Here is a 26,470-nt window from a genome sequence, read left to right on the forward strand (position 1 = left end):
AAGTAATGCTTCACCTATGTAGAAGACTAGGCATTAAAACTACCTTGGTAGTAGAGATGATGTGTTTGCATTACCCATGCATAAGTAAACTCCTTCATACTCTTAGGCATTTAACCAAGCAATATCTGTTAGATGAAACCATGTACACCATGAGGTATTTGTCATATTGTAGTTATACTTCTTAACTGGGTTGTCACTGTTGCAACAATAGGGTACCTACCTACCCACCCACCCACCCACCCACCCACCCACCCACCCACTGAAGAGGGGCCAAAAAGCCTTGTAACGGTGCTGTTTGGGTGGTGGTATACGCTGAGAATTAGCAACATTAGTCTTCTCAGTAGGTGAAGCATTACTTAAAGGTAGTGCAATACCATGTAACTCTTTATGAAGGTATTCACAATATCAGATATAATTAAAACTACCTTTGTAGTAGAAATGATGTGTGTGCATTATCCATGCATAAGTAAACTACTTCAAGAAAAAAAATAGTTTCATTGTTGGGAATATGATAAATGATGAATAAATGAATTTTAGTTTTAGAGATGTTTTGCCAAAGTAGATCAAAAACAGGATATTCCAGATAGTGTAATCTCAGACAAGGAATATCAGCATGGACCACTTTTAAAGGAGAAGGAATCAGGGCTGGCTTTAGAGTAAAGCTGAATAGGCACTGGCCTGGGGATACCAAGTTTTAGGGGTACCAATTCCCCATAAACCTTTGTTTAAATTGGTAAAATTAATCATTCTAAAAATAAAAATCTTTGCATTGGTGGGAGGGGCCATCATCAGTTATTGTGTCATGGGGTGCCATATACCCTTGAGCATATACCATTAAGGAATCGTGGAGTCATAAGTTAGGAAAAGTGAGAATGAGTGATAAATGAGGTAAGTAATAACTGAAATTCTGTCTAAAGAAGTAATTGGAGCTTAGCAGAGTGTAGAAGGAAATGGGCATAATTGAGATTATTTTGGCTCCTAAACAAAATGTGGTGTCAGCTGTGGCCCCACATACATAATACTTACATGCCCTTCCCTCCAATCACAGCTGACAGGATGGAGACAGTAAGATACACTAGCTGATCTGAATGCCTTCTAGTGCATTTCCACTATGTACAGTGGACTGTATAATGTCTGTCCTCTGAAAGTAATTTTAAAGCTTTGTCAAAATGTAATGTCGGGTCTCCTCATGATTATTATTATTATAATCCATATGGTGCAAGGAAGCCCGATGCTTATGCTGCAGAGACCAAAAAAAAATTGAGAGAGAAGTAGAAAGAGAAGAATAATGATATCCAGCTTGGGACCCTGGGTGTGCCAAGCCCATACTCACCAGATGTGAGCCCGTGGGGCAGATACCTGTCATAAATTTCAAAAAAATTACACATACTATTAAAGAAGGAAAGTGCTAGGGCTTTTCTCTGCAGTTGAAAAATGATGTTTTCTGTTTTAAGCCCCCATTAATCCTTTAAGTGATTTAGACATGTGGGCTTCATGTAGTCAGTTTTTGAAAGAGAGGTGGGCTCTGTAGAGTGAGTTTCTGCATAAAACGTTGAAGTTTTGGAAAAATTAAAACTTAGTATATAAATGCTTATAAATATTAATTTCTTATTTTTACTTGATTGTCACATTATAATAAAGTTATTGTCAAAAATCAAACCAGATTTTAAGAAAAAAATCAAAACTAATAAAAAAAAGAAACAATTGTTAAAATATTGTTGTCACTTTTTTGAAGCAGTACTAACATCTCCATCTGTCTGTTTATCACATAATTCAATATCATGAACTTCTGGAATTTGGATCCAGGTGTTGTTGAAATCAGTAATGACTTCAGTTTCAGCTTTTGTGGGTTAAAATCGAACAGTATTGGTAGAAAGGTGAAATGTCCTCTTTCCGTTTTTGAAGCTTTTTTTTTTTTTTTTTTTTTTTTGGCTTCAATGTATTAAGACTGTCTTCTATTAGTTGGAAACATGGTTAAAGAATAGCAGAACTTAATAGACAAATTTCAAGACAATTCATGAATAACAGTCACATTATTCGAAATGTACTTGAAAAATGTAGATCAGTGTGCATACTCAAGTGATCTACAACCAAGTTTTGCTTGGTTGTTACACTAAGCAAAACTTGGTTGTAGATCAACCAAGCATTGGCCATTCCTCTCTGTGGTGCCTTTGCCATGCCTTTGCCTTGATCCCTGTTTATGCTTATTGATGGCTGGGTGGAGGGGTTAAGCATATTGTACGACTATTCTCAGCAGTGCTGTGAAAGTGGCTCACATCTGGTGAGTATGGGCTTGGCACACCCAAGGTCCCAAGGCAGCAGAAGCCTCAGGCTTCCTTGCATCATTTAGCTAATGATAATAATAAAAATAAAAATAGAATATGTTTTTCTTTTGGCAGTATGACCAGACATTGCTAAAATTCAGCAATTCAGTGCATATGACTCTTATGTAGGACCGGAATATCAGTATTTTAGATACTCGAGGTGCATCTTTAGCTATCATCACAGGAAAAACGTTCATAACAAGGCTCAAAAAACCATTTGTCCAGTTTGCCATTGTAGAGAATATAACAAGCATCTTTGAAAATCTGAAATAAAAAAATATTATCAATAATAATTTTTAGAATTTTTTTTTTTATTTAACTTAAAATGTGTCTGCCATTTCTGCCCACCTACACTATATTTTATGCAGGTAATCAGGCAAGTATAAAATTGGCTGAGGCAGATTATATTTCTCATTCTTTGTAATGGTTTTTATGCCCACTTTCGTATTAACAATGCACCATTTTTATAGCATATGTAGATGATGTTTTTTGTTAATTTTTGTTTCATCAAACTAGTTATTTTCACTCTTATTCCAGATTTTTGGATGCTTATTTAGACCACTTTTCTTATGTTATTTATTTATTTATTTTTTTTTTTTTAGCATGGACATAAAAAAAAATCATATATTTCCATTAATGATTCTATAACTTTAAAATTTTAAAGCTCATACTGAATCCAGACATTCTGAACTTCAAAAGGCTTTCTGGTTTCTAATGCTAGATTTATGTACCATTAACAATACGAAAATTAGTATTTATGAGCAATACCTAGTACTGTATCTAGAAAAAGATTACAAGAATTGTATTTTGGATTTTAAAATGAGCAAGTATGAGCAGTTCTTGCCATAGGTCTATACCATTTCAGAAACTAAATTTTTAGTCTTTATCTGTAACTTGAGCTTAAGTAATAGAGACTTATGATAAATTTATGTACACACAACAAGAACATTTGAATATTTAAGATATAATAAGTTGATGAATTCCAAATTGTACTGTTTTAATAACTACAAATCTTAAATATTCTTCCTGGTTAAAATTATGTTTTTAGATTGTATTTTACTAGATAAGTAGTTAATCTAGGTGAATTGCTCATTGTGTTGTTTAATCAGATCAATATACCTTATAACTGAAGTTATATATTTTCTGTTTTATAGCAACTGGAGATAACCAAGTATATTGGGGAATTCAGTTAGACCAAGATTTACTAGAAACAATAATTGGCATATACCCAGAGTGGTTTAAAGATTATAACTTAAATATAACAAGTATGGCAGATGGTACTTCAGAAATAAAAACCGAGGAAGGCAAAATTATTGTTCCATTGATATCATCTGGGGATGCTCATATACCACTTAAAGCCGAAGTGGATGATGCTTCTTTGCAGAAAACCATGGATCGGAATAAAGAATGTAAGATGCATAGTAATAAATCAAGCAGTTACCTTTTTAATTCTTCTTCCTTTTTTATTTGCATTCTTTGTTTGCTTCTTTATACGAATATTATTGGGTGTTTACACTGAATGGCCACATTATTAGGTACACCAATCCTTTTCACTAGATGTAGTGCTCCTTCAGTAACAGTACCATGTGATAGAAAACAGGTGTGCGGGTACATAGGGATGCTGTGTGTATATAATTTGGTGTGAGAATGGACAAGATGAAATAGTGACTTTGAATATGATTTGGTAATTGGTTCCAGATGTGCTGGTTTGAGTACTCTGGAAGCTGTAACACTGCTTGGGTATTCACGTATGACTGCACCTTGAGTGTATTTAAATTGGTCCGATAATCAAATAACATTCCAACCAACAGTGATATCCTGTGGTTGAAAACAGCTTGTTGATGGGAGAGGCTAATGGAGGCTGACAAGACTTGCATAGGACAACAGGAAGGTCATAGTCAGTCAAATAAAAACCTAATATTTGTAATGAATGGGATATTGTAGCTGATGACCACACTGGATTCCCTTTCTGTCATCATAAAACAAGAAGATATGGTTACAATAGGTTCAGGAATATCTCTTCAGGACAGTGGAAAATTGGTAAAACATTGCCTTGTCTGATAAATTCTGGTTCCTATTGTTTTACACTAGTGGGAGGACCAGAATATGCTAAAAACAGCACACCGTGAGTCCTTAGGCCCATTATTCCAGGTGTCAATAATGCAGTGGTGGAGGTGTAATGGTGTGGGAGTGTTTTCATGATACACACTGTGGTCCTCAATACCAGCGAAGCAACATTTGGATACTACAGATTATCTGGCAGTTGTTTCTTATCAGGTGTATCCCTTTGTATCGATCTGCAAATGGTTCTTCCAACAGGATAATGCACCATATCACAAGGCCAGAATTGTGCAGAACTGATTCTGGAAGATGAGAGCAGATTTCGCCTATTTCAGTGTCCTTCCCAGCACCAGATCTCAATCCAATTGCACATCTATGGAATGAGACAGGAAAACCTCTTTGGAGTAGAGATCTGCAACCATCAAATTTACAATAACTGTGGGAAGCAAATTGAGTCACCATGGACCTACTCTTCTGGAATCACAGGAATCCTGTCTTTTCAGAAGAGTTGGTCCCTCCTCTAGAGGGTTTTAAAGGAGGAAAGTAGGGGATTACTCACTATTAAATAGGTGTATCTAATAAAGTTGCCACTCAGTGTGCATCTCTGAACATATTCAAGATTTGTGGAAAGATTTAGCTGATTTAAAAATTCATTTTCTTTAGCCTTGAAAGTGAAATTAATGCTTCGTAGACCATTGAATCAACTTGTAGATCAAGGAATAATGCCACGTAAGTATTTTTTTTAATATATATATATGTATAATTTTTCAGAATCTCCTTCCATTAAAAATTTTGAAACTTTATTTTTTCAAGATGCAAATCTTTTTGCCTATAACATGTTAGTAAAAATGTTTATACACTTTTCATTTATGGGAATAAAAAGTTTCTCACAAGTGAAAAGTTTTTTGAGTATAAAGTTAGACTAAGCATTAATATGCTGTAATACAAATTTTCTTGTATTGTTGAAACGGAAATAGTTAATTATCCCTAACTGTTTTGGTACAATTAGACAATTTCATCCTCAGAGTGACTGGGGATATTCAGGATTGTAACCTTTATTTACATTGTTAAGAAATCAGAGTGACATTTCAGATCTACCCAAGAGAAACAAGACCCAGAACACCTAGAATTTAATTTTAAATGTAGCAAACATGCTTTAGTTTTAGAGCCATGTGAAAACTGCTCTGTGAAAAAGTACTGTGGATACAAAACCTCATGTGCACTTGTAATATTTCTATGCAGAGAATAAATTGCCGTTAGTTACCACAGTACATGTACTAAGAAAGGATAATGGAAATGAGATAAAACTGTACATCAGTATAACTTCAAGAATTTTAAGTAATAATAATATTAACAATTAATATAATTTTTAAATATTAAAAATATAATCAATAGAAATCTCAAAACAGCAGTTTGCCCTTGCATTGAGATCACTATCCAAGAAAGATGTGGCATGCACTGAATTCAGAGTAGCGTTAAATAAACTACAGGATTAAAAAAGTAACCTTTAAAAATGAAAAATAATTATTTCAAATGCATAAGGTATTTTGTGACCAAGGTATTTTTCCAAGATTGCAATAGTTCTTGCAATCTTGGAAAAAATCATGTGAGCAACCAACTACAAAGAATATGAGCAAAGCTAGAGGAGGAACACTAAGTACAAGCACTACTACCCAGAACAGCCAAAGTGGAAACAAACAAGGTTGTAATATTCAGAATAGAAAAAAGTGGAAGACCCCTAGCAGAATTAGAGGGCATGGATCCCTCTAATTCTGCCACACCATACAGAAGCACAGACTCAACAAAAAATTTTATGGGAAGGCTCAGACAACCTCAGTTGGCGAATAATACCAGATTACCTCAACAACAATAAAGTAACACTAGATACCATCCACACATCCATTTACTGTGCTGCTGTAGCAGCCACCAGGATGAATGGAAGCGAAACCAGAGAACAGACCCAGAACAAAATGCAAAAAGGAACCACCACCTATCTATAGCACTAGATAGAAGAGCTAAGAGTGAAGATAGGCCAACTCATCCAGTACCAACAGAGTAACAGAAGTAAGAAGCAGATCAGAAAAGGGAAAACCATCCTCAAGAAGGACAACATCCACAACAAACACAAGACCTCAAGCAGAACCTCCTTATGCTTAGTAAGAGAGTTTGCTGATGGAGTCAACTGGATATTTGATGAAAACCAGACAGTCTTCTACAGGAACATTGGACAGCTGGAGGAGCACAACGAACCCCCTGACCAGAAGGAACTCAAGGAGATTTGAAGTAACCTGTGGAGCAGCAAAGTTAGCCATAATGACTATGCCTCTGGACTCAGAATAGAAGAAAATCAAGGATGTACAAGAGATAATGGAATGGGAGATCTGGGAGGAAGAAGTACAACAGTCGATCAGGAAGTCCCACAACTGATAAACCTCAAGAATAGATAACATCTACAACTACTGGTACAAGAAGTTTAGCCACACATGCAGGTGCACAGTACAGCAGTTCACCCAAATGATAAAGCACCCTGAAACAATCTCAGAGTCTCTGACTCGAGGCTACATACAAAGACACTACAAATCCAGTGAGATACAGACTGATCATTTGTCTCCCAACAATTTGCAAGATCCTGACCACCTGCATAACTAAGAAGGTATCAGACCACTTAGAGAGCCAGAACAGTATGGTAAAGTCAACCCATGACTCATACACTTCCTATAAGCAACCATGGCAAAATGGAGGACAACCATCAAGGTCTAGAACATCATGACTAGACCAATCCCCAGGAGAAGAATCTTCCAGGGAGATGCCCTGAGCCCACTATGGTTCTATTTAACACTCAACCCACTGTTTACCATTCTCAATAACAACAATTATGGATATACCCTAAAAGAAGAGAGGAAAAATCTGTACAGCCTTTCTCACCTGATGTACAAGGATGACATCAAATTCTATATTGCAACTGAGAATCAACTCCAACAGATACTCCAGATCACCAAAGGGTTCAGCACTGACATCAGGATGCAGTTTGACCTAGACATATGCAAGACCCAAGAATTACATCAAGGAAATCCAGTTGGCCGAAACTACCAGCTGAAGGCTGGTGAAAGAATTGAATCCATGAACAGAGGAAGAGACCTAAAAATATCTGGGGATGATGCAGGCCCACCTCACTGAGAAATACATCAGAGACTGAGAAGGAAGGCTGTTGGCAGGAATATAGTCACAGCCATAAACACTTACACAGTCCTAGTACTAATGTACTTCTTCAGGATCATAGATTGGACCAATGCTGAGCTTGAGGAGATTATGAGATTGACCAAGAGGTGCCAACACCACCCAAAGTCAGCCATCGAGAAACTGACTGCAGCTCAGAAAGCGGGGGCGGGGGTGATTGACCTTATTGAACAAGAGAAGGCAATTAAGAACCTGTGGATAACTTCCAGTAAGACAGAGCACCAATCTGCCAAGCCATAAGAAAGATAGACAAATGGACACACAACACTCAACCTTAACAAGGAGATCCCACTCACACAGACCAAAGAAACAAGGACAGAAAGGTAGGCAAAGAAAGCACTCCATGGCAACACTGCCGGTGACCTCTGTCAAGACTACATAGAATCAGATGGCATTGAATGTATGGCTCTAAAATGAAAGACTCTTTTCCAAGACCAAAGTATTCTTGCTTGCCAGCAAAGACCAGGCAACTAACAGCAGGAACTATAGGAAATACATTGCCATTTGACTTTATTCATTTGCATTTGGATTCTATATAATTTATTATAGATCTATATTCATGGAGCAGATATAGGTATATTGTTTGCATTTCAAACATTTTTAGCCTAATGGTGCTGACTAACAGTTTTAGTGTTAGAATTAACAAAGAGAAAGAATAGAAAAGAAAAAGGAAAAGAAATTTTCATTCATCCATATTGCCATCTCTCTGCTACAGGAACTTTGAACAGATAGATAGTGAAACAAAGTGATTGGTTAATTTTTACTTTTAATATATAATTGGTATTTTCAGCAAACTGGGATTGGACACAAAGCTCTACGAGTATGCATCAGATAATTCAAAAATACATGTATATTGTTCAATAAAATACAGTATTTACCAGAAACCACTGCTGTAGCAGCCAGCAAGAAGAAAGAGCGACTTCGAGTTTTCTGATTATATTGTTTGCAAGAGCACCATCTGGCAAACTGTTACCCTGCAATAATCTGGTAGATAGTATTAATTTAATTGTTCACTACTCTAATTTAGAAATGGTAGGTTAAAGGCAATTTTTTAAATATATTAAAGGCTAATTTTAATTAACCAGTGGTGTAATGTTAATGCAAACTTATAATGTTATCCATTGGGCAAGGACTGGTAAAACTTTTCTACAGCATAACAGACAACTTATGCCAAATGGATAACTATTTACATATATACAACCTCCGAACAGATTACTTTCTGTATAGTGCTTAAGAAATTAATTTCAGTCTTGTGGGAAAACATACACCGAAATGTACTGATAATTTTGATTAATGGGGTGAAATATGTATTGTTCTGTTCATATGTACAATACATTTTCCTCTTTTTGAAAAATTATTCTAAATAAATATGAACAAATAATATGCCAGTTAGGTGGATGTTACTGTGTTACTCGCCCAAAAATTTTTAAAAGTTAAGAATTTTGATTTAATCCATACGGGGGCCAGACTAATTATTGTGACTTTATATAAAAAAAAAAAAAAAAATTCTGTTTATACTACGGCACGACAACCAAGTCAGTGGAGTTTACATATTTGTATTGATAAATATTTGTCAATACAAATATTTATCGTATTTAGTAGTCACGGGTTTGAACCCCGGTCCACTCAAGGAACGTGTACAATGCACTCTCGCTCCTGACCACTGGGCTACGTCAGGCCTGATATATATAGACAGTTTCAATAGTAACTGTAGGGTTAATTACTTACTACAGGGATTGAAGTTTTTCGAAAAGACATTCAGCAATGAAATTTGTGAAATTTACCGACTGCAGCTCTAAAGGCGCACTCATATGGTACTTAATGAATTTTATAGGCATATTATTTATAATTCTGTAGACATACTATTTGCAGTCTGCTGACGAGGCTAGTGGGAGCCTCGTCAACAGACGAGACTCTCACTAGTGTTCAAAGCCGCTAAGTGGACTTTTTTTATTTATTGATTTGAAATTATAATTTTTGTATAACTTTTGATTTAAATTTAGTAGGATAGTATTTTTTTTTTGACTTTCTGGTTAAATTGGTGCATTTATTCTTTACTCGGCCTTGTAATTGCATAGAAGCCACAATTGATTTCTGCCGGCATTGTATCGATACAGCAGATATCGATATCATAGAACTGCCAGATACTGGTAGTTCTACGAAACTTGTAGCAGTGTAATCTATATCAGCAGAGAATTACAAATTATAAATTATAGCACTACTTACATGTTAGATAGTAATACAACAGTAATATTCATAGAGCTTTTAGAATCTGTGATTTGGCATAGATAGCTAGTGTGAGAGTTTGAACCATATGGATGGCAAAAGATAGTTAAATTTATTATCAATTATAACTACTTAAATTTTAGGAATGTAATTTTTTTAACTCAGTACATATAAATGACTTAGATTTTATAAACATAATGTTACAACTTAATACATATAACTTGATAAGAGATAAAAAATTTATATAACGTAACTCGGTTGGAGATAAAACTCGATACTGAAATATATATTTATATATTGTTATAACTGCTTTGGGATATAAGTTTAGTGTTACATTTTTAATTGTACTGAATTTGAAATTTTAATTGAAAATGAATTAAAAATCATGCCCCAGACCAGAGCAGCAAAGCAAAAGGCTCAAGCTAGTGGGAGTGCTGTGGCTCAAGGAAGAACTGAGGGGGGGGGGGTTATCACAGTCTTTTGAAGTGTACTACTTCTTTGATGTTTGTGGAGCATTCAGGAACGGGACATGATATTGCCAAGGGCAATGTCTTTGTGTATGCTCGATGTAAGAAGTGTGAGGAAATTGGATGCCAACTCTCAGCATTATTGTGGGCCTATATGAGAGCCTAAAGAATAGAGTAGATGCCCTCGAAGGATTTAAATTGAGGGGCCCATCAAGCTCTCAGCTGCCCACATCAATGCCAGAGCTTGCACTTCAACATCAGGCAACACAGCAGCAATTCCCAAGGCAAAATGCACTGGGCCCACAGGAACTAGTTGTTGTTGGTGACTCTGTCGTGGTGCCTCCGTAGCCAGGTGGGAAGGAGCAGCAGTGCGTAGCACACACTTCTTGATTAGACTGAGGTTCGAGCCCATCACCACCAAATACGGAGGATGCGGAAAGGTCAGGGAATGACCACTGCATATCCCGGAGCAATATGGCCTTAATTGCTAATGCTCCTAAAAACCAAATAACAACAACAACAATGACTGTCGTTATGGAAATGGGGAATATATTGTGTAAGAAGGATAGGTGGAACAGGACCATGGTATGTCTGCCATCAGATGAAGATGATATCTGCTCTATAATGTCCTCAAAGGTTGATGACATTATAGAGCAGACATCATCTTTTAAGGACACAAAAGGTGATATTGTTGTACACGTCGGTACTAATGATATTAAGAGTAGCAGATTGGCAGAATTACTTAACAAGTACAGGTAAGTGTTGAAAAAAAGCATTGAATTAGGGTTAAATACGAAAGTGTCTGCAATTCTGCCCAGACAAGATAGGAAGGAGTATATGATGAGAGCCTTGTCAATCAATCTGGCCCCGGAGAGATTGTTTGCAAGGCTCAATTGGTAGAATTTTTCCCAGCCTGGTCTGTGCTTGTTACAGGAGAGACTTCTTCTACAGGGATGGGATGCACTTAAATAGAAAGGGTGCAAAAATATTTGCTGATGCTTTCAAGACAGTGTTAGGCAGGTCGGAAAACTGCTAGCTTGGAGGGGGTACACGGACTAATAGATTAACAGTAGCTGCTGGCAGAGGTGAAAGTGATTCTTGCACTGCTTCTATTGGAATGAGCAGCAGGCTGGAAAACAAGGTGTGCGGGGGGGGGGGGGGATTTCTGAGATTGCTGGACGTCATCGCGGAATAAGTAAATACACGGGCTGTGTTAGAGTAACTAAGAATAAAAGCAGGTGTATGTATACTTGTGTGTACACCAATGCTAGGAGTTTGGTAGATAAATTTGATGAATTTAAGGTGTTGGTCAGAACATCAAAGGCAGATATTGTTGGAATATCAGAGATGTGGTGTTACACAGATATAAGGAATGCAGAATTGGAATTTGGGGAGTACAATATGTACAAGAAGGATGGGAAGGGAGGAGGGGTTATGCTATTAGTTTAGAAACACATAATATCTAAGGATGTGCAGCCAGTTATCATGGGTGGACAGTGCAGTGCCAAGCCATTTTTGAGGGACATAAGCATTGGGAAAGCAAAATTAAGAATAGGACTATGTTATAGGCCAAATGACTCTGATGAATATAATGAACAACTATGAGTGGGCCAGTAAATCAGATTGTCTTGTAATGTGGGATTTTAATTTCCCAGATATTGACTGGAACTTGTGAGTTGATCACTTACACACTAGCAAGGCTTTTGTGGATTTATTGGATTCTTGTTTTCTACAGCAGCATGTTCGGGAGGCAACTAGAGGGAGTAACACTCGTGATCTGATTATCAGTATTGATTCTTCATGCATTAAGAATCTGCAGATAAAGGAACCACTAGGTGGCAGTGATCACAGTGTGCTGATCTGGGATTTACTCAAAGAGGTAACTACCATTGGGGATAAAGGGAAGGGTTTTTGCTTTAACGGTGATCTGAGAAGTTTATAAATTCTATACAGTGGAACCAACTGATGATGTTACCAACAGCAAATTCTAAATGGGAAGCATTCAAAGAATTAATCTTGGAAGCTACTGGGCTTTTCTTACCAACTAAGAAATACTGGTCAAGGATTAGGCCTAAATGGATGTCAGATGAACTAATGAGACATGTGGCAGAGAAGAAAAATGCATGGGATATATATAAATTAACAGGTGGAACAGAAGCCCATGGTAGATATAAGCTGGTCTGGAATCAAGTGACAGTGCAAAAGCAGATTAGCAGAAATCTTTGGCAAAGGATGCAAAGAAAAACAGCAAAGAGTTCTTTACTTATGGAAACTGGACTGATGTAGCCAAGTGGTTAGGAGCATGAGTGCAATAACACACGCTCTTTGAGTGGACCGGGGTTCAAACCCATGACTACTAAATATGATAAATGTTTGTGATGATTGATTTATTGTAAACTCCACTGTCTTGGTGGTCATGCTGGCCTATAAACAAGAATTTTAAACTCTATCTAGAAGGAAAGAGATGAATCAGATTAGCATTAGCATTAGCATTAGTAGAGGCATATGATGCAAGAAAGCAAGCTTATTCAGCATCAGCCAAAAAAAAAAAAAAAAAAACACACCACTCCCATTTCACCCCTCCGTTCGTTCGAAATACCTGTCCAGTTGAGCTTTAAATTTGTTTAGGCTATCAACTTCAACACCAAGTGATGGAAGTCGGTTCCACCAACCAACCACCCGCTGGCCAAAGGCAAATTTCCGCACATCTATCCGACATCCGTCCTTCCTCAATTTGAATTTATGCCCTCTGAGGTGATTATTCTGAGCAAGATGAAGAATCCCATTGGCATTGAGCATGCTCAAACCATTCAAAACCTTATACACCTCTATCAGATCACCTCGCCAGTGCCTAGTCTCCAGACTCTGTAATTTGCAAAACTTAAGCCTTTCTTCGTGAGAGCAACCCTTTGTTCCATTCACTAATCTTGTTGCCCTTCTCTGTACTCGTTCCAGCAGCTCTACATCCTTCTTGAAATGAGGCCTCCAGACCTGTATACAGTACTCAAGATGTGGCCTAACCATTGCCTTATACAAGGGAATAATCACCTCCTTATCCCTGCTAGAAAAATTCCTGTATATCATTGACAAGACACCATGAGCTACTCTTGCAGCTCGTCTGCACTGCTCAGAGAACTTCATATCTGCCTGCACAATTACCCCCAGGTCCTTTTCATTCTCCACCACTGTCAGTGTAGTATCGCAGAGTTGATACGTTGCTCTGGGTTTACTGTTTCCCATATGTAGTACTTTACATTTGTCAATGTTAAACTTCATTTGCCATCTCTCAGCCCATCTGTTCAACCTTTCCAGATCCTGTTGCAGCAGCATAGCATCAGTAGTGTCCTTAACAACCCTGCCAACCTTTGTATCATCTGCAAACTTGGACATTAAACTTGATATCTCATCATCAATATCATTCATAAACACCAAAAACAACAACAGACCCAACACTGAACCCTGAGGAACTCTACTAATAACATTAGTCCACGTTGAGCAGTGTCCATTGATTACCACTCTCTGTCTTCTGCCACTCAACCATCCCCTTATCCATAGCAGCAATTTGCCTCTAATGCCACACTGCTCCAATTTGTGCAGCAGTCTTCCATGTGCAACAGTATCAAAAGCCTTTCTAAGATCCAAATATATAATATCAAAGTTATTCCCTGCATCCAGTTCTTTTGTGACTACATCATAGTATCCAATCAAATTGGTCAGGCAAGACCTGCCCTTAACAAACCCATGCTGCGTCTGAGCTATAACTGAATTCTTGTCTAGATGATCCTGCAGTGCTTCTTTAACCAGTGCCTCCATTAATTTACCTGGAACAGAAGTTAAACTAACAGGTCTATAATTACTTGTGTCAGCCTTTGATCCTCCTTTGTGAATTGGGGTTACATTTTCACATCTCCAGTCTATGGGTACCTCCCCTGAGTCCAAAGAAGCTCTCATAATTATGGCTGGGGGTTTGCTTACTTCCTTTGCTGCCTCCTTTAATATAACTGGATAGATCCCATCCACCCCAGGTGCCTTTTTTATGTTTATCCTCAACAGTCTCTCCTCCACTTTCCTCTCAGTTATTACAAAATCATCCAGCTCACTGCCAATGTTTACTTTACCTACATCATTCTCCTTCCTGAATAACTCCTCATGCGTGAATGTAGATGCAAAATACTCGTTTAGATTGTTAGCCACCTGAGCAGGATCCTCAACTGTTGAACCATCAATATCCAGTGGACTAATCTGATTCATCCCTTTCCTTCTTGAGTTTAAATATGTAAAGAACTCTTTTCTGTTTTTCTTTGCATCCTTTGCCAAGGATTTTTCGTAGTCTGCCTTTGCCTGCCTAATCTCCTTTGTGACTTGGTTACAGACCAACTTATATCTATCATAGGCTTCCATGTCACCCATTAATTTGTATGTATCCCATGCATTTTTCTTCTCTGCCACATGTCTCATTAGTTCATCTGACAACCATTTAGGCCTAAACCTTGAACAATATTTCTTAGTTGGTATGTAAAGCCTGGTAGCCTCCAAGATTAGTTCCTTGAATGCTTCCCATTTTGAGTTTGCTGTTGGTAACATCATCAGTTGGTCCCACTGTATAGAATTTAAATACTGTCTCAGACCATCATAGTCGCCTTTACGAAAACAAAAACCCTTCCCTTTACCTCTGATGGTAGTTACCTCCTTGAGTAAATCCCACTTCAGCACACTGTGATCACTGCCACCTAGTGGTTCATTTATCTGCAGATTCTTAATGCATGAAGAATCACTACTGATAATCAGATCAAGAGTATTGCTACCTCTTGTTGCCTCACGAACATGCTGATGTAGAAAACAATCATCCAATAAATCCACAAAAGCCTTGCTAGTGTGCGAGTGACCAACCCACAAATTCCAGTCAATATCTGGGAAATTAAAATCTCCCATTATAAGACTCTCTGATTTACTGGCCCACTCTATTTCCCTGTACAATATCTTATTATACTCATCAGAGTCATTAGGCCTATAGCACACTCCTACTCTCAATTTTGATTTCCCTATGCTTATGTCATACCAAACTGACTCGACACTGCCCTGTCCATCGATGTCGACTGGCTTCACTTCCTTGGACTTTATGTGTTTCTTAACTAATAGCATAACCCCTCCTCCCCTCCTGTCCTGTCTATCCTTTCTATACACATTGTATTCCCCAAATTCCAGTTCCGCATTACTTATATCGGTGTGACACCACGTCTCTGATATCCCAACAATATCTGCCTTTGATGTTTTGAGCAATACCTCAAATTTATTTACCAAACTCCTAGCATTGGTGTACACGCAGGTATACATGCACCTGTTTCTATTCTTAGCTACCCTAACACAACCCATGTGTTTACTTGTACCGCAATTACTCCCAGCAGTCTCTGAAATATCCTGCATCTTGTTTTTCAGGCTTCTGCTCATTTCAATAGAAGCAGTGCAAGAATCACTTCCACCTCTGCCAGTGGCTACTGTTAATCTATTAGTCCTTGTATCCCCCCCCAACTAGCAGTTTTCCGACCCACCTAACACTGCCTCGACAGCATCAGCAAAAATTCTTGCACCCTTTCTATTTAAGTGTATCCCATCCCTGTAAAGCAATCTCTCCTGTTAACAAGTACAGTCCAGGCTGAAAAAAATTCTACCCCTTGAGCCTTGCACAATCCCTCCAGGGCCGAATTGATTGACAAGGCTCTCATCATATACTCCCTCCTATCGTGTCTGGGCAGAATTGCAGACACTTTCAAATTCAACCCTAATTCACGGCTTTTTTTCAACAGTGACCTGTACTTGCTAAATAATTCCGCCGGTCTCCTACTCTTAATATCATTAGTGCCAAATTAGTGCCAGATTGGTTCACTTGATATTAGTGGTTCAACCATTGATGATCCTGCTCAGGTAGCTAACAAACTGAATGAGTATTTTGCATCTACATTTACACATGAGTAGTTATTGGGGGGGGGGTGAATGCCATAGGTGTATTAAACTCTGGCAGAGAGCTAAATGATTTTGTAATAACTCAGAGCAAAGTGGAAGAGAAATTGTTGAAGATAAACATAAGAAAGGCACCTGGGGTGGATGGGATCTATCCAGTTATATTAAAGGAGGCAGCAAAGGAAGTAAACAACCCTTAGCAACAATTATGAAAGCTTCCTTGGACTCGGGGGAAGTACTCGTGGACTGGAGATTTTCAAATGTGACCCCAATTCATAAAGGAGGATGATCAAAGGGTGACACAAGTAATTACAGACCTGTTAGTTCAACTTCTGTTCCAGGGAAATTAACGGAGGCATTGGTTAAAGAAGCACTGCCAGATCATCTAGACAAGACTTCAGTTATAGTTCAGAAGCAGCATGGATTTGTTAAGGCAAAGTCTTGTCAGACCAATTTGATGGGATATTTTGATGTGGTCACAAAGGAACTGGATGCAAAGGATAATTTTGATATCATATACTTGGATCTTAGGAAGGCTTTTGATTCTGTTGCATATGGAAGACTGCTGCTCAAATTGGAACAGTGTGTCATTGGAGGCAAATTGCTGCTATGGATAAAGGGATGGTTGAGTGGGAGAAGACAGAGTGGTAATCAATGGTCACTGCTCTTTGTGGACTAATGTTATTAGTGGAGTCCTCCAGGGCTCAGTTTTGGGTTCATTGTTGTTTTCTGTATTTATTAATGATATTGATGATGGAATATTAGGCTTAGTGTCTAAGTTTACAGATTTCACGATTAGTGAAGGTTGGCAGGGTTTTTAATGACACTAATGACAGTTACGCTATGGCAACATGATCTAGAAAAGTTGAGCAGATGAGCTGAGAGGTGGCAACTGAAGTTTAACATTAACAAATGTAAAGTACTGCATATGGGAAGCAGTAACCCCAGAGTAACATATCAACTGTGTGGTACTACACTGAGGGTTGTAGAGAATGAAAAGGACCTGGGGAGTAATTGTGCAGGCAGATATGAAGTTTTCTGAGCAGTGCAGATGGTCTTCAAGAGTAGCTCATTGTGTCTTGTCAATGATATACAGGAATTTTTCTAGCAGGGAAAAGGATGTGTTTATCCCCTGTATAAGGCAATGGTCAGACCACACCTTGAGTACTGTATACAGGTGTGGAGGACACATAATTGAAGGATGTGGAGTTGCTGGAACGAGTACAGGGAAGGGCAACACGATTACTGAATGGAACAATGGGTTGCTCTTACAAAGAAAGGCTTAATTTTTGCAAATTACAGTGTCTGGAGACTAGGCTCCTGTGAGGTGATCTGATTGAAGTGTATAAGGCCTTGAATGGTTTCAGCATGTTCAGTGCTGATGGGATTCTTCCTCTTGCTCAGATTAATCTCCCGAGGGGACATCAATTCAAATTGAGGAAGGTCAGTTGTAGAATAGATGTGCACAAATTTGCCTTTAGCCAGCAGGTGGTTGATTGCTGGAACAATTAAAATAAATTCAAGGCAGAACTAGACAAGTAAGCATTTGGAGCAAATGGATGGGTGAAATGGGTAGTGTGTTTTTTTTTTTGGTTGATGCTGTATAAGGTTTCTTTCTTGCATCATATACCTCTGCTAATGCTAATTTAATTTGCTTTTAATTTTTTTTCAAGGTACATTGCTAAAATTTTATCACAGGCCTATGTAGCTGATGCGAATTATTATTATTGTTATTAATTATTATTATTATTAATGGTACAAAGGGATAAATATTTCAGGCAGTATAGAAATTGTCCATCAAAGAAAGAACATTATCACAATTATAAAACACCCAGAAATAAAGTGACAGGTATGATAAAAAAGCGAAAAAACACTTATTACAATCCTCTTTTCATGGATAAGCAGAGAACACAAAAGGATAAATGGAGCATTATAAATAACATGTTAAGTACAAGGAAGTAAAAGTCAAGAGGAAACCAGATTAAAACACTAGTAGAACAGATTTCTGGTGCAAACAAACAATATGAGGCTGCAAATAGTTTTTCCAAAGCTCTGTATTAGATCTCAACAGATACTTAATACATTATTACCAAGATTCCTTTATTCAACAAGATAGGCTTCCTCAGATAATGAACTCTTGTATAGTCTTAGCTCCACATTATACTGAGATTCTTAAAATTATAGAACAATTAAAGAACGAGAAATCTTATGGACTGGACTGTATTACAGTAACCGAGGTAAAGAGAAACAAAGAACAGTTCTCTGTTCTCTTGGTAGAGCTAATAGCATAGATGTTAGAGTCGGGAAGCTATCCTACAAATTTACTCTCATTTAGGGTAATTTCTATATATAAAAACGGACCACCTGATGACTTTTGCAATTACAGACCAATAACAATACAGTCAATTTTAAATAAGATAATAGAAAATTATATATTTTCCCATATAAGCAAATATTTACATCAATATGGACTGTTAAACAACTCTCTATTCTCATATCAGAAGGGCAAGAGCACACAGACATTATTAGAGAACTTAGTAGACTTACATTTAAACAACAATAACTTCATATTGATTTTATTTATAGATTTGACCAAAGCATATGACCTAATTGATATCCCAATATTGCAACAGAAATTACTGAAATATGGTATAAGGGGAAGACTCAATCAATGCCTAGCAAAGTTAAACTAGCAAAGTTAAACTTAACTAGCAAAACTACTTAACTAGCAAAGTATTTAACCAAGAGAAAAATAACAGTAGAAGTAGAAAATACAAAGGGAAAATCTTATAATGTAAAGAGAGGAGTACCTCAGGGCACACATGCTCAGCCAATTATGTTCAACATCTATATAAATGACATATTCGAAGTAATTAAGAACTCCTTTATAAAAAAATTATGCAGATGATATAATCTTATATACAATAGGAAAGAACCTAACAAAAATGGAGAATGATTTACAACAGGATGCAATACATTTACAAACTTGGTTGCACGATAATAAGTCTTTTCTGTAAGATAACAAATTTGTACAAAACTGTTGTAAAGGAAGAATTACAACTTGTTGTCAAGAAAAATACTTTTCTTAACAAGTTCATTTATTGTAAACGAATTCTCTTGATAAATAAAATTGTATTGTATTGTATTGTATTGTATTGTATTATTATTATTATTATTATCCATGTGGTGCAAAGAAACCTGAGGCTTATGCTGCACCAGCCAAAAAAAAATTGAGTACCCTGAGAGAGGTAGAGAGAGGGAGGAAGGGAGGGGGAGGGAATCACCAAAAAAGAGACGAAAGATGATATCCAGCTCAGGACCCTGGGTGTGCCAACCCCGTACTCACCAGACGTGAGCCCCTGGTGTTAAATTATATGGTTACTTCATTTTGAAATATTCTGGCATCATCATATGAACTGGCCCAATGCAAGAAGGTCCCCCGCTCCATTTCCTACAATTAAAAAATTAGTCATGAGAAACATGACTAATTTTTGACATATATGAGCACTCAAAGTGCTCATATATGTTTTATTTCAATAAATTTTAATAACCTTTGAGGTTTTAATATGTAATTTTCCAATCTTAGTATAGTATGTGTTGATAATAAGAAGTCTGAATATAGGATATGTACTCTGTCCTTGACTGTTATATGAAAATCTGCATAGTATAGCGTATTTCTACTTTGTGCTGTTTTCTTGGAACATAGTAGAAATGCAGTATAGTATGCACATTTATTATGCATATTTTAATAAGGGCAACTTGTTATTCATTTTGTAGTTCAGAAACTTTATATGAATTTCATTGTTCATAAAAGAAACTCCTACTGAGTAATTAATGTTTAGTGTACTTATAATCTACTCTGATTATAAATGTGAAATAATATCTGAATATCTGTTTCTTATAGCACTTAAAACTCCCCCAGCATTCCATGAACAACGACAGAAGTTGGAAAGAGCTAAGGTACTGAGGTGGAATTTTGTATTTTTCATTGTGATTGGTTATGTAAATATCTAGCTTTAACAAAATTAAGTGTAAATGTCAAGATATTCTGAGTTTCATAAGTTATGTTGTCATGCTTTTTATCAAAAGTGGAAATTCCATTTTTTTTTTCTGGTAAGATTTCCTTTTAACATTTAATGTAAAAAGCCTCTCAGCTTACTATTTAAAATGGGCTGGCGGAAGAATTCTTCATGTATAAATAAAATATATTCATGTAATTAAAGCTATTTTTAATGCAGTACTTTGAATTTGTAGATGGGGGATATTTTGAAGAACAAGATCCAACGTAGACCTGACAGGCAGGAGCTTATCCAGCAGCATATTTTGGAAGGTATGTCATGAAATTTTTTGTGGTATTTTCATTGTTAAGTTTAGTGCTCTTTGTAAAATAAATAAATTTTCAATTTATACTTCAGGATGATCACATAAGGTCATAGGAGTTCACAAGATAAAGGGAATACAAAAGCATTATAGTGTATTTAGTAGTCACACAGCTTGAAACACAGTCACTCAAAGTGCATATACTCTTTATACTCTCATGATTGACAATTTGGCTATGGAGGCCTTTAATGTTGCATCTATATCTATTTTATCAGTCTAATTGTTTTGTTCGTTTGTTATTTGGTTTTTAGGAGCATTAGCAACTAAGGCCATATTGCTCCGGGGATATGCGGTGGTCATTCCCCGACCTTTCCGCATCCTCCATATTTGGTGGTCACGGGCTCAAACACTATTCAAGAAGCATGTGCTACACACTGCTGCTCCTACCCACCTGGCTACGGAGGCACCCCCACTTCTTAATTATAATAAGCTCTAGCATTGTAGTGAAGTTTGTAGTTTTTTTTATTTTCTGCTATTTTTTTTAATTCCAAATCGGTTTCAAAGTTTTCTCGAAATTTCCAGAATAAAAGAGAAATCAAAATTAGTCTGATTTAATATTAAATTCACTTGAATATGAATCAGAATGTTATTTTCTTTTCAAGTTTAGGTAACTGCAAACATTGGCTAATCATATATTTTTTAATATTATTACCAGTGGCAATCCCAGGTAGAGGTTAAAGTGTCGCTATAGTCCCCCTCCTCCCATGATCAAAATAAAGTGGATTTTTTAAGCTGCTACATGATGACTAAAACTTAATGATTCTTCAAACACTGCTTCAAACACACCACTCCCCTTGAAAAATTCTGTTATTACCACTGATTAATACTAACTAGAATCTCATGGCAATTACGTTGCCAAAGCTGTTTCAGAGAAGTGAAGATTAATATTGAAGTAATTACAAAAACCTTCCCCTTCGCTCCCTTCACTGCTAGCTAAAGTGTCAGTGGGATGGACTCGGGTAAAAATGCAGTTTGATAATTTTATATGTATGATATCGTCCTTCAAAAAAAAAATACAAGGTTTTTTTGTTTTTTTTTTTTGTAGTTGTTGGCGCATAGGCTTCTGTGGCCATAATGCACCTCCCAAAGTTTTTGCAGTATCCAAGCCCGAGGCGGGAATCGAACCCACGACCTTTGGGTTGCCAGGCAGGCACTTGACCCACCCGGCTAGCCCTGTCGGCAAAAATACAAGTATTGCACAAAAATTATCTGGACCTGGAAACTGCTACTTGAAATTGTCCACGAGCAAAAACGGTAACTTTGTTGAAATTTTTTCCACCTCAATTTTACTGCTAAATAAAACCAATTGAAAAGTGAGTAATGCCCTTCCCTATCCACCCACCAAAAAAATAAAATAAAATAAAATAAAATTAATAAAGACTATTAACTTTTGTCTGAAGGTAAGAAAATCTTGAAGTATGACATCTTAAGGCACAAATCAAGTTTATATGGAAAATATCATTTGATCATATATGGTGTATTAGATGTGACTATGAACTGAATGAGAATTAATGAGTCAGAATTAGACTGCAAGATCCCTTTGCGGAATGGAAAATAGATATCAGCTTCATCTCTACAAAAATGTATGACCTTTGAGCTTCTCTGGAAACCTTTTTTCCCTTAATATAGGATTCACCCCTTTCCTCCTCCTCCTCCCCCTCTATACACACACTCACAAAGTGGCGTAAACAGCAACTTCCATTACTCACCTTTCAAGGTTTATACAGATGGATTTAAGAGTGAGCATTTAGTAGATGTGGCATTCCGAAGTTCTCTAGTATACTAACTGCTGAGATATATGAAATCAAACTGACCTTGGATGGCATTGAAAGATGCCAACTTTTATCTGTTCTAGTATATATTGACTCCTTGTGTTCTGTAATGGCTCTTAACAGAAACAACCCAGTACATCCATTAATAAATTTATGTCAGAAACAAAATCAAAGACCTGCTTGAGCTAATTCACATTACAATAATAGATTGTATCTTCAAGTCATCAGTAGCAATGGGAAAGCTGATTGAGCTGTAAAAAATGCACTTGAAATGAAAATAGGGAATTTGTTTCTCTCCCTTTTACAGATTCTAGCTCAACCATTGGAGAAAGGACTAAACAAGTGTGGGAAATTTGTAGAGATTACGCATGTAATAAACTCTGCAGAATAAAACTTGAGTTGCATATATAGCATTCCAGGTGTCAGCTAAATCGGTGTTGTTGTTGTTGGTTGGTTGGTTTTTACGAGCATTAGCAACTAAGGCCATATTGCTCCGGGTATATGCGGTGGTCTTTCCCTGACCTTTTCCGCATCCTCCGTATTTGGTGGTCACGGCTCGAACCCCGGTCTAATCAAGAAGCGTGTGCTATGCACTGCTGCTCCTGCCCACCTGGCTACGGAGGCGCCACTAAATCGGTGAAAAGAGGTAGTTCTAGTAAGGTTGAGAATTGGACGAAGTTTCATTACCCATAGATATTTATTAGTAAGAGGTTGAGCTTATGTGCCCAGGTTGTAAAGCTCAGCATATGATACAGCACTTCCTAATAGATTGTTCATATCTTAAATACATCAGAAATGTGTCTTTCCCATTAATCCTAGGCACAGCTTATCCATTAATGTTATAATGGTTTCATCTCAAATACTTGGAGATGAAGCCATTATAATTGATCTTTACGGTTATCTTTAAAAAAATTGGTCTCTGTGATTAAATATAAAATCACAACATTAACATTTACAAATCACGCAGTAATAAAAATGTGTATGTAATGTGTGTGCTTGTACAACACATTCACTCACACACACAGTTTGTTAAAATTTAGGATTTTTTTTTTTTTTTTTGCTGTGAAATGATGTATTAGTTCTGTAAATTGCATTTCAAATATTATTCTCTGCAGATACAACTGTGGATCCTAGCCTTCAAGATAAACAGAGACAACTCAAAAAAGCTAAGCTAGCAGATGGATTAAATGATCGCATTTCTCACAGACCTGGTCCTTTGGAGCTAATTAAGGGAAATATTCTTCAGACCGATGAGATGTTTGCACAAGCTGTCCGAGGTATAAAAGTGATATGAGAATATTTATCTTAAAGAAATAAATACATAAGTATATGTGTGCATGTTGTGCAAATGTTGTCTCTCTCTCTCTTTTTTTTTTTTTTTTTTTTGTAAGCTTCTGGAACACAGTTATTGCCAAAGGAACAAAAAAGCTAGATATTGTTTTAGAGAAACATGATTTAATGATTTATTTTCTTAACTAAAATGTATAAAAGCAAAACAAAACATAAATTGATATTTGTTTTACATTTAAGAGAATAAATATGTTATAATTTTTCACTTACCAAAATTAAAAAATTAAAATTTCAAACACAAACCGAAATATACATTTTTAAAACATTTTCACAGTTGAAGCAAGATTCTGGCAGTAAATGGCTATTTTATGAATATGATTAGGAACCATTAGCCCTAAGTCAAGTGGCTTTGAATGGAGTCATCAGTCTATGCTGATTTTGTCTAGATGTTTCCTCAAACCTTTTGGAATAACACTCAATGCTTTAATCACTAATGGATAACAGTTTCTTTCTTCTTCAGAAACACTGGATTTCATTTTGTAGATCAATATTTTGCAATTTTTTCTATTTTTCTTCAATTCTTCTCTTCTGGGATTTCCATGTTGATCAGCATAACTTGCTCAATGTCAAGCACAGTGCTTGATGATTATGGTCCGTTTGCTTCTCAGTTTGGAATTTTTTGATTTCGGCAATTTTTTTTAGGTTTATGTTCCAACCAGTTTTTTTGAAAATGGTAATTCATACTTTGTGCATAAGTTCCCATGCAGCATTACAACAATTTTGTCATAGTGTATTTTCTAGTTGGTTTATAGCAGGAGTGGACAAGTGGACAACTTCCAGCCCACAAAAGTGCATAATCTGGCCTGCAGTCGTTTTCAAAATATATATAATAATAATGCCAGCCATTTATTATATATATTTTTGAATTAATGGAATTTCTGATGTAAATTTAGAAAATACTCTGTGCATTGCTATGACAAATATCGATCCGGATATTGATTCACTGATAAAAATAAAAGTGTCAAATCTCTCATTAAATACAGGGGGTACCCAGTATCCGAGTATTCATTATCCGACTCTTACAAGGGTTTTAAAATTGAAGAATTAAAGCTTTTTCCCTTGGGAAAATTGACCAAGCCCTTGGATATTTTTTGTGAGAACGATCTTCATGATCATGCAACAAATGTTAAGCATGAAATTAAAGACATAACTAAATTCTACGACACAATTTTATCTGAAAAAATACGACAAAAAAAAAAAAAAAAAACACGAACAACTCTGGATTCATTCTTTATTTGTACAACTGAAAAAATAGTGTAACTTCAATAAACTTTACTTAACCGTACATTGTGTAACATATTATAATCAAAAATGTCTAATAAAATGATTTTCTCATTTTTCAGTTCCTTCATCCATTTTTTACTATGTACAAGTACCTAATAAACATTACTATATAATATCGGTGTAGATACACCATATCTACTCATCCTTCACAATGAGTTGCCCATGATTTGCACTACCTCGAATAAGTAATGCTTCACTTGCAATACCAGGATACCTGCCCATCCACTGATGAAAAGCCAACTAGCTTCGAAACGGTGCCGTCTGTGTGGTGCCACCCACTGAGAGTAAGTAATAAGTCTTCTCTATTAGTGAAGCATTACTTATTTGAAGTAGTGCAATACATGGGCAACTCGCTGTGAAGGATGAGCACAATATAAGATATAGATGAAATGATGCCTTTTACACTACTATCATAGTTTTTCCTTAAGAGTTGTCTATGGTGTATCTACACCATAGACAACTCTTAAAGATAAATATTATATAGATATAGAATCTTAAACTCTTAAAATATTGTTGCATTTAGTTTTATTTAAATAATAAACATTACGAAAATTGGTCCCCATTTTAAGTGGATTTTCTGGAACCAATTATCCTCGGATAACAAGGATCCCCTATATTATAAAAATAAAATATTTCAATTTTTGTTACATGGAATTGTATTTATATTATGTTACTATAATTATTTTTCTGTAATTTTATCTTGAATTTGGATTTCATTTATCATATTAATAAAATTAATTGTATGTATGCGTATGTATAAATATTACAATAACTAACATAAAACTGTTTCTGGCAATTTTTTCATTATACACCATTTTAATAATCCTAAAAATCATTGAAAGCTAAAAAAATTTGGCCCATGTGTACCTCACATGCATGTTATTTGGCCTGCCACTTATAAAGATTGCCCACCCCTGGTTTATAGTGCTTGCTCCTGTGCTGAAAAATGAGACATTTTTTTCTTTTTTCAGTGTTCTGTTTTGCAACCATTTCTAGTTATTTCTCTTGTCAGTTTTACCTTTGATATTCCTTTTATATTGAGCATGTTGTTTATTCAACTATGTGTTAATACAATTTTTTAAGATTTATTTTCTGTAGCTGTCCTTTTTGCTTCTGCTTTAATTATATCTTTTTTGCAGACATCAGCCAAAATTTTCCCTTGCTTACTCTTCATGTAATCATTCAGAGTCCTTTTCTTCTTCTACTGTTTGTTTCACTTGCAGTAATCCTCAGACACCACTGTTTTGTAGTAAATAAAGTCAGTCACTGTCACTTGAATGGGTTGAGCACGCTGAATTCTGATGGGATCCTTCCACTTGTTCAGATTACGAACCTAAGGGGGCATAAATTCAAATTAAGAAAGGACAGATGTAGAATAGATGTGCGGAAATTTGCCTTTAGCCAGCGGGTG

The 26,470-nt window shown here is 36.4% G+C and overlaps 1 protein-coding gene across 3 annotated transcripts in view; it reads left to right on the forward strand.

Annotated features, from left to right (window-relative positions):
• LOC150076497 (uncharacterized) overlaps positions 1-26,470 on the forward strand; it is a 256,085-nt gene that overhangs the window by 123,389 nt on the left and 106,226 nt on the right. For all 3 annotated transcript variants that reach the window (XM_090387827.1, XM_090387828.1, XM_090387829.1), the window contains 5 exons: positions 3,479-3,733; positions 5,049-5,114; positions 20,178-20,233; positions 20,528-20,603; positions 23,541-23,702. In XM_090387827.1, coding sequence (XP_090243953.1) covers positions 3,479-3,733; positions 5,049-5,114; positions 20,178-20,233; positions 20,528-20,603; positions 23,541-23,702 — 615 coding nt within the window. The remainder of the gene's footprint in view (positions 1-3,478; positions 3,734-5,048; positions 5,115-20,177; positions 20,234-20,527; positions 20,604-23,540; positions 23,703-26,470) is intronic.

Source organism: Mastigoproctus giganteus, chromosome 13, assembly GCF_048544385.1.
Source record: "Mastigoproctus giganteus isolate SK-2022 chromosome 13, ASM4854438v1, whole genome shotgun sequence".
Classification (NCBI taxonomy): Eukaryota; Metazoa; Arthropoda; class Arachnida; order Uropygi; family Thelyphonidae; genus Mastigoproctus; species Mastigoproctus giganteus.